Source organism: Mus pahari, chromosome 16 (assembly GCF_900095145.1).
Source record: "Mus pahari chromosome 16, PAHARI_EIJ_v1.1, whole genome shotgun sequence".
In the NCBI taxonomy this organism is placed as follows: domain Eukaryota; kingdom Metazoa; phylum Chordata; class Mammalia; order Rodentia; family Muridae; genus Mus; species Mus pahari.
Window position 1 is genome coordinate 58097582 of NC_034605.1, and position 9586 is coordinate 58107167.

General features: G+C 51.1%; 1 protein-coding gene across 4 annotated transcripts in view; it reads left to right on the top strand.

Annotated features, from left to right (window-relative positions):
- Positions 1-2831: 2831 nt before the first annotated feature.
- Positions 2832-9586, top strand: part of Rgs14 (regulator of G protein signaling 14) — a 15711-nt gene continuing 8956 nt past the window's right edge. For 3 of the 4 annotated variants that reach the window (XR_003845382.1, XM_029547528.1, XM_029547529.1), the window contains exon 1: positions 2847-3036. Coding sequence is in view for 3 of the 4 variants with exons in the window: in XM_029547528.1 (XP_029403388.1) it covers positions 2992-3036 (45 nt within the window). In the remaining variant the exon portion in view is untranslated. Of the gene's footprint in view, positions 3037-9586 lie in introns of all 4 variants that reach the window. The other variant, XM_021215910.1, reaches the window with a different exon arrangement.

Genomic DNA, 9586 nt, shown 5'->3' on the forward strand with positions numbered 1-9586 from the left:
TATTGCTGTGATTACAGTCATGTATCATCATACTTTAGTTTTCTGCAGTGCTGGGGACCGCACCTAGGGCTTCATACATGTTAGGCAAACACTCTTCCAAATGAACTACATCCCCAGTCCATATGAGCCTTAATAAGATCGTCTTTGCTACTGCTTCAGCCCCTAAAGCAACCCCAACCTTACACAATTCAAATTCCTGCCTGGGGGGGGGGGAGGCAGGAACAAAGTATCCAGAAAGAGATAAATAAACTGCAGCTGTGATCGCTGCTATAACAGATGGACTCTAGTATGGACACTGGTACCACGTTCACTTCTGAGGGCTCTCTGAATCATCCAAAGCTGGCGAGCCAGATTGATGGATGTCGTGCCCCCTGCACCAGAGCATAGACCCTGCTTCTCTCCTCCTGTGGCTCCAAGATCCTCTAGGGTCTCACCATCTTCTGTATCCAGCCAGGACACACATCCTTAGGCTATCAAGCCTGATGATCTCTGCCTTTTATCCCTGGTACCCAGATGGTGAGAGGAGAGAACCAAGTCCTAAAAGCTGGCCTCTGGCCTCTGGGCCACAGCATGATCATGTACCCACATACAGTAAGCTAATTAGGGAGCAAACTCTCTCTTTCTCTCTCTCTCTCTCTCTCTCTCTCTCTCTCTCTTTCTTTCTTTTTTTTTTAAAGATTTATTTATTTATTATATGTAAGTACACTTTGGCTGTCTTCAGACACACCAGAAGAGGGCATCAGACACCATTACTGATGGTTGTGAGCCACCATGTGGTTGCTGGGATTTGAACTCCGGACCTTCGGAAGAGCAGTCGGGTGCTCTTACCCACTGAGCCATCTCACCAGCCCCTCTCTCTCTTTCTAAGAGATTTATTTATTTTATGCATATGAGTACATCACCATTGCTGTCTACAGACACACCAGAAGAGGGCATCAGACACCATTACTGATGGTTGTGAGCCACCATGTGGTTGCTGGGAATTGAACTCAGGACCTCTGTGAGAGCAGTCAGTGCTCTTAACCGATTAGCTGTCTCTCCAGCCCAGGAACAAGCTTTTTCAAAGAATGCTTCCCTTTACACATATTGAAAGGCTAGACACTCATTTTATTACTATTCAGAAATGTTGGAGATGTCAGAAAGTACATCATGCAGGAGAGGGACCGGATATGATGAGACAAGTGTCCTTTATAAGACAAGACAGGAGACAGTATGTTTCCTTTCTCTCTGCTTTCTGACACGTGGGCACAGCATAAAGATGGCAGTCTGCAAGGCATGACTCGTCAGAGCACAAGTGTGTCAGGGCTTGAGCCTGAACGTGCCACCTCCGGAATGGTGAGAACGGAGCGTCTGTTGTCCCGGCCACCCGGCACATGGCACTATGGCACTTTTTTCTTTTTTCTTTTTTTTTTTTGGTTTTTCGAGACAGGGTTTCTCTGTATAGCTCTGGCTGTCCTGGAACTCACTTGGTAGACCAGGTTGGCCTCGAACTCAGAAATCCGCCTGCCTCTGCCTCCTGAGTGCTGGGATTAAAGGCCTGCGCCACCAGGCCCGGCGGCACTTTTTTCTTAATAATTTAAAAACTATTTTTATGTGTATGACCGTTTTGCTTGCCTGGGTGTCTGTGCACCACCTGGTACTCGCAGAGGCCAGAAGAGGGCATCCATCCGGTCCTCTGGAACTGAAGTCACAAGCAGTTGTGAGCTACCATGTGGCAACTAGGAATGGGACTCTGGAAGAGTAGCCAGTGCTCTTAACCACTGAGCCATCTCTCCAGCCTGGTTTGTTTTTGTTTGTTTGTTTGTTTGTTTGCTGACCGGGTATCATTATGTAGTCCTGGCTGGTCTGTAAATGAGGCTGACCTTGCACACAAAGAGCTCCACCTGCTTTTTGGACATGGTATTGTTCTTACAGACTCTGAGCTAAGACAGTTCTGCACAGAGTTAGGCTTTCTATATAAGTATGACTTACTTTATCTCTTTGGTATGGATTTACCCAATCCATTCTCCTACCGGTCAGTGCACATGTGCATACCCAGCCCCTGGGGTGTCTGACTACACATAGGCATGCCTGTCATACACACCCATCCAAGGCACTATACACTATCTTATTTTGTTTATATTTAGATATAGATTCAGACACAGTATAGATCCAGATTGAGTTTCCTGTAACTAAGTCTGACCTCAAACTATGTTATTCCTGCCCCTGCCTCACAAGGGCTGGCATTACAAACATGTGCTACCCTGTCCAGCTGCGTGTGTGTACGTCTGAAGATTCGGGTGCCCTCATTACACAGCATGGACACATGTGTGGTCACGCAGGTGATGTGTTTACCTCTTTGCTCACCTAGCTATCAGATGACAGCCTAGGGATAGTAGTCTCCACATACAAACTGCCTGAGCTAGGGTTGCTAAGCATGCATAAGCCTGGGACATAGAAGCTAAATGAGCAGTGAATGATGCACATATGTGGATGCCTAGGACCCGGAGCACATGCCCTATGTCCATGGAAACCCCCCCCCCACCAGACTGCCTGCTCTACAAGTGTCTGGTTGTATGAGCATGCACTTCTGTATGCTGACACATCCTTGGAGCCTTCAGACTGAACACTCCAGGTTCCTCGCTGGGCACAAGGAGGCTCCTGCTGGTTGTTGGTGCTTGCATGGGGTGCAACCGAGGGTGCGTTGGCGGCATGTGTGTGTGCGTGAACGTGTGTGTGTGTGTGTGTGTGTGTGTGTGTGTGTGTGTGTGTGTGTATGAGAGTAGGAAGAGGCATTCGCTCTCTTAGACCTTGCTTCTTTCTGTGGTTTGGTTTCTATAGAGACACTTCCTGTGGCAGAGAAAAGAGGTAGTGAGCTGGTGTTTCAGGATGTAAGGGCCCGGAGGAGCAGAGCGAGCTCTCTCCACTGCCTGCTTGCCACCCCAAGAGAGTGCTTCCGCGATCCTTGTGGTGGGTGGCCCCCCGTGGAGGGGACCTGTGATCAACGGTGGTATGCCAGGGAAGCCCAAGCACTTGGGTGTCCCCAACGGGCGCATGGTGAGTGTGGGCTCTGAGCCAGAGCTACAAGGAGGGGGTGGGCACACCCAGGGTGGAGTCCAGGAGGCACACCCGGCAGGGTTTCAGAGGAGCAGGCTGGAGAAGTTGGGTACAGACAGCTGCTGGCGCTGGGACCTGATGCTGTCACCCTAGGACCCTTACAGATGCCCTGCCGGGAGTCTGGTGCAACCCCAGGGATTGGTCCAGAGCATAGCAGGCTTAGGTCTCTGGTTCCACATGCAGGTTGGACTCGCTGCTCCCTCATTCACTACTGGGATTACTGAAGCTGATTACAGAGTAGCCTGGAGACCCAGTGGTCACTCCTAAAACTTCTCAAGCCCCAGGTCTCTGGCCCTCAGCCCTCCTCTCTTCACCTCATGCTCTAAGTGACCAAGATAAGGTTTTAAGAGCAGCCCTTGCTGGATCACTACATCAACCTGTTCCAGAGGCAGCCTGCCAGAACAAGCGTTCTTTGGGTAGCCCAGGACGGGTCAGTAAGGGCAGGATGGGAGATCAGCTCTGTCTGTTTTATTCCTAGCTTCCAGGAAGGGTGTGTGTGTGTGTGTGTGTGTGTGTGTGTGTGTGTGTGTGTGTGTGTGTGTGTGCAACTTAGTATAGGATGCCCTGGTTGCAGCCCTGACCCCTTAGACCCTCTCCAGGCTGTTTAACTCCTGACTAGAGCTGTCTCCAAGTTTCTGGCTCTTCTTTCATTCACCAAATGGGACAGGCTGTATTGAGCCTCCCTTTTCTCCTTAGGGACCTGACTGACTCACCTAGCAGGATCACTGAAAACTCCAGGGGGACCAAACAGTGTCCTGGTAGCCTCTATCTTAAGGCTCCAGCCTAGAACCATGGGATAAAGCCAGTGGATCCAGAGAGACCTGGGATCCAGTTCTAGCTTGCTGTCTTTTCCCAAGAAAGAGCCTGTCCTGTTTCGTCATCTGTAAAATGAAATAGAAACGGATCAATGTCCTGTTTGCTGAGTGCCAAAATGAGTACGAGACACTTGAGCATTGTAAAGACCACATAAGGGTTACCCCGATAGCCCCTGTACTTTCATCCCCTCTTTAAGAATCTTCTATCTCATTAAACACTTCCCACCTCTGCCTTCTGGTTCCCAAGGTTAGCTCTCATGTTCTGTCCAGAAGCCCTTTGCTGACAGCCCCATGCTGTTTGGGTGGAAGGGAGACCAATTCCAAAAGTTGGCTCAGCTCCCACCCTACTTCCTCTACCACCAACCCAACTTAGAAAGTCCGTGGAGAGCCCATCCCCCTCGCACCAATGCTGGGTGGGCATGGCACTTGGCTTGCTCCTCTCTAGGTGACTTGGCCACAGGGCCAAGGAGAAATAGCCCAGACCCTCCCCCAAAGAATAGCTGGATTGATGATTCTGGAACAGAACCCAGAACCACACGCCAGCTGAGAGGGCTGGAGATAGACCCAGCTTGTCCTTCCTGTGTCAGCCGGTGGCTTCTCTATCCAAGTCATTCAGAATAAAGAGGACAGTACAAGCTGAGTCCTGCCAAGCCCACAGCTGCCCTAGATCCTCTCAGCAAGTGTCGCATTATGTTTATTTCTGTCCTGTTTGGATCCGTTCTGAATCCTCTGCATGACCCTTGAGACCTCATGGTTCACAGATGTCCACTTGCTGGACAATGGGCAGCTTTGTGAGGCTGTACTTGCCTGGGGCAGGCATGGGAAGACAGGCATCGGCAACGATGGTGTAAATGTGAACGGAAAGGGGCCTGTGGGCAAGGTGTCCGGCTGTTATCTCACAGGGGAGACTCAGAGAAGCAAAACCAATATGCTGTCAAGCCGAAGGGTGAGCAGAAGGGTCACTATTTGCACACACCCGCTGAGTCCCCCAGCACTGTCCTGCGTTGGTTCCGCCCCATCCCCCACCATTCCTTGCTGAGGCGCTGTCAATCATGAGCCTCATCCTTCTGGCAGTCAGCTGTCACTTAGAGAGGCTCCTAACCCCTCCCAGAGAAATCCTCTCTCGGTACCAGCTGTCGCTTGGCTTGTGCATTCACTCAGGGGCTCCTCTGGGTCGTCCCGCCCTGAGGCCTTAAGACCCAGGTCCCAGTCCCCAGTTAGCACCGGTCAGCGAGGCATGATGGGTGTGAGTGAAGAATGCTGGAACCCACTTCTGGTTTGGGGAAGAGCTGTAGGTCAGGAGTGGAGAAAGGCTGAGAAGAGCCTGGCAAGGAAAACCATCTTCTCCATTAACATCTAACGCTGTAGAAGGTGGTCCTTAAAACACGTACGAGCTACAGGGGCAGTGGCCCAGGGGGTGGAGGGAGAGACTTGCACACAGGAAAACGTACAGAGATGGTGGAGTCTGTGAGTTTAACTTCGGGTTAGTCATAGTTCTCTTTCTGGACACTCAGAGTTGGTCCCCCGACACACTCTGGCAAAGAGACCTACAAGTAGCCCATGTGCCTGTATGCTCCTGGTGTCCAACTCAGGGTCAGGGATGGCGGTGGGGGGGGTGCATTATAGAAGGGCATGTCGTGGAGAAAGCTCTACAGAGCTGACTCAAGCTGAAGAGATCCGGTACCTAGGGTTGTATAGACATCCACAGAGTGAAACAAGACCACAGGTCCCATGCTCACCTCTGGGAAGGCACCAGGAACATGGGTGAAAATTCTGGAATAAAGCTCTGGTTGGAGGAAGAGACTTGATAAGGAGAGAAAGCCTGAGGTGCCTATCAGTTGATTGCTCTCTCCTTGAGATCTCAATCCTCTCGGGCATTCCTGGGCCTCACCTCCATTGATTTCACCCACTCGTGCCCAAGGGCTACAAGCCCCGAACCCCTAAGCTCTCCTGTCTTTAAAGGGAGTGGCAAGGCTGGGGTGTGGTGACATGTGCCCGGAATACCGATGCTCTGAAGGAAGAGGCAGGTGGATCCTCTGGAGATTAGAGGCCAGTCAGGGTTACAGAGGGGGTGCCAGGCCAGCCAGGGCTACAGAGGGAGACCCTGTTTCAAATATGTGTGTGGAAGCAGCATAGAGAAACGTGGTGAAGCCTTCAGATTGCATCACTGACAGGGAAGCTTGGCATCTAATATTATCTCTGCCCCCTTTCAATTCTATAACTTGTCTGGGCTTCAGGTTCCTTGCCTGTAAAACAGGGACATTAATGTCTGCTGCCGGGGACAGAGATGTTGAAGGTGTAGTAAAACCATGGGTGGCCTGTAACACATCTGGATCAGGAAACTTGAGGTGGCCTCCCCAGTGTCCTCAGGTACCAGTCGTCCCCTTGGAGCCACTTCCTAAGAACAAAGCGTGACAAACTAAAGCCAGAGCCCACTATGGGTTGGGACTGTCACCGGCTACCACACCCTTCCTCATCCTTTCTTCCCCTTTTCCTCCATTCCCTCAGCAGGGCTCCTTGAGCAGAGGTGAGAATCTGGGTCACTGTTGAACTCCACTTCTCCTTGCCTTGTAGCCAGTGTAAGTCATAGCTGTGGCTCTGGACCCCACTTTGCCATAGATGGTGCTCTGACTAAGGTTGCCCTGATAGCCTCCCAGCAGCCCCCAGAGGCTGGGAATCTGAGCCTGGCACTCCCCTGTGGGAACTGGGCTCAAGTAAAACCAGCTATTTCAGATTCCCAAATGACTGAGCAGGAATTGGGCTCCATTCCTTCCCCCCCCACTCCCCCCTGCCTCAAGATTCCTGTCCCTCTTCCAGTTCTGTCCCAGTTCCATTTTCCACAAAAGAAGCTGGAACAAAGAACCTGTCGCTTGGGCCAGCATCTTAGTCAAGACTGCTTAAGCATAGGGTCATAGAGGGCGCCCCTGGAGCAGGGATTTCAGATAGATTCCCTTCCCCACAAGACCTCCCCTCCAGGAGCTACCTACCAGGCTGCAGGGATGAGGGGCCCAGGGGTGAGTAGGTATAAAGGGAGTGGTGAAGACCAGCATTTGGGGATAACTGATGATGGATAGGAATCCAGGAGCAGTGCCAGGGGCCTACAGAAGCAGGTACCCAGGCAGAGGAAACAGCAAAACAGGAAGCAGGGGGGTGGGGAAAATGGAAGTTTGATAAAGTGTAGGGTGGAGGCGAGGAGGAGGCAAGTGATGTCGGAGGGGCGCATTAGTCAGGTACAGGTAGGGGTGTAACTGTAGCTTGGCAACAGCAATCCTACTGAGGCAGGCAAGGAATTGAATCCAGGGTGGAACAGTGGGGAGGGGAGGGCCTGGAGAAAAACCTGAAGCCAGCCCTACTGAAGAGCATAGTTCATTAAAGATAATATAGAAATAAAACTCCCGAAAGCCAAACAAAATCCTAGTGTGGCTGGCTTCAGTTCCACTGCCTTTGGCTGTCAAGGACTCCCGCCCAGAGAGAGCTACCTACAAAGACCAGGCTGGCTTGGGACTGGAGGCCAGCTTTATAAAGCCTAAGGATCCTTGAGGAGAGCCCTGCACTGAGATGGGGAACTGCACCAGAGAGCTTGGGGCACCGCAGCTCAGGCTCTGAAGCTAGGAGCACATCTGCAGCTCTGGAGCAGCTGGGGGGGGGGCGGGGAGGCAGCAGTGGGGTGCAGGCAGGTGTTAGGGAAGGAAATAGCAGGATGCCTAAGGACCTCAGGCATTGGGAAGACCCCCCCACCTAGGAATCAGGGCTTGCTTCACTTGCTGAGAGAGGTGAAGACCTTGGAGGGGAGAGGTCGTAACTCCTCATCTGGAGGAGTGCGAGACTCAGTGTGGGGAGGGAGGCGGGCACCCAGAGCGTGATGTGCTGGGAGCTAGTCCTACACCCAGCTCAGGCAATTGCAAACTTTCTCTCTTGCTCAACACTCGCCTGTGCAAGGTTGTAAAACAAGAAAAAGGCAGAGCTGGGATCTGAATCTTTATCTTGAGACTTCAGACAATTGTGCCCTTTGCCCTCTGCCACGGAAACAAACCTGGTAGCATTGGCCATGGGTATTGGTGCAGCAACAGCATATGGAATGTTCTAACACATTTACTAGACACCACAATGTGTTTCTGAGCTTCCTCTGTGTGTTTAACTCACTGGAATGAAGCAGTCCTTTTCAGGGTCATTGTTTGCCCAACTTTTAGAGAGGACAGACTGAGGTTTAAAAAGCCTGAATATCCTTCCCAGGGTCACAGAGCCCAAAATTTAAATTCACATAATCTAGGCACTGATTGCTTTCCATTGCCTCCCCACCTCCAAAAAACAAGACAAACCCAACAACATATATGTATCTGACTGGCCCCAGAGTCCCTTGAGCAGAGTGAGAATACCCTGTAGCGGCGGCCACTGGCTGCTCAGGGCCAGCCAAGGATGGGACGCTGAGAAGATGCTCACAGTACTTGGAGCATCACTCTTAAAGAGGAGAGAGAGGAATGGAACCTGTGGGAATCTCTTCATTTTTAAACATACGAGGTTTCTTTAAACTTATTTCCCCCCTTGAGGCCAAAGAATACCCTACAGTATCCCCTAGGCCAGCCCTGACTCCCACATGACCCAGGTGCTCCGAGGGTAGGAGTGGAGAGTGGAGAGCAGGAGAGGGGACACTTTCCCATGCTTGCTTCCAGTGGAATGGATAGAAGAGACATGACGGTAGTTTCTATGACAGGGCCTAGCAAAATGTAGGAGGTAAGGAGAGTGGAGGTGCAGGTATCTGAGTGATGGAAGACAGGGTACAGTTTCAGGACCTTTACAGTAGGGACAGAGGAGTGTCCACTTGAGACTGGCTGAGTGAGAACAGCCTAGGGAGATGGGTACTGGCCAGAAGCCAGCTGAGTGTGGCTGGGGCTAGATGTTAGAGGGGCACAAAGGGCCTAGAACAAAAAGAACCAGGAAAGAGGACAGACAGCCCACCTTGTGTGGGCAGGGGTCTACAGAGGAACAGGGGAGCTTTTTGGGAGGCAGGAAAGGAACCAAGAGAAACTATTGCAAGAACCCCTTCAAGGTGATTGATGGTGGGGAGTTCTGCTTCACCAATGACTCGGATTCTTTATTTATTTATTTATTTATTTATTTATTTATTATATGTAAGCACACTGTAGCTGTCATCAGACACTCCAGAAGAGGGCATCAGACTTCGTTATGGATGGTTGTGAGCCACCATGTGGTTGCTGGGATTTGAACTCGGGACCTTTGGAAGAGCAGTCAGTGCTCTTAACCACTGAGCCATCTCACCAGCCCCCATCACTCAGATTCTTAGAGAAGTCGGGGTTAGTATAGTATACATTGTAGCAGAGAATGAATGGAGTTGGTATGAATGACCATGATATTCACGCTGAGGTCCCTGGACCAGCAACAGAATTACCCAGAAGCCTGTTGGAAATGGAGAGCCTCCACCTGCCTGGTTGGGGACCGTGTCCTGTACTGACTCCTGCAACACATCAGCCTAGTTCACAGCCATCCTGAGCTGCCCTGTAACAGCTACTGGGACTTCTCTGAGTGCAGTGAGCCTGGATGTATGCTTGCACATCCTAAAATCATCCTTCATTTTTAAATTAATACCCAAAAGGTTTTCAAATCAAATTTCAACAACTTCTTCCTCCTCCTCCTCCTCCTCCTCCTCCTCCTCCTCC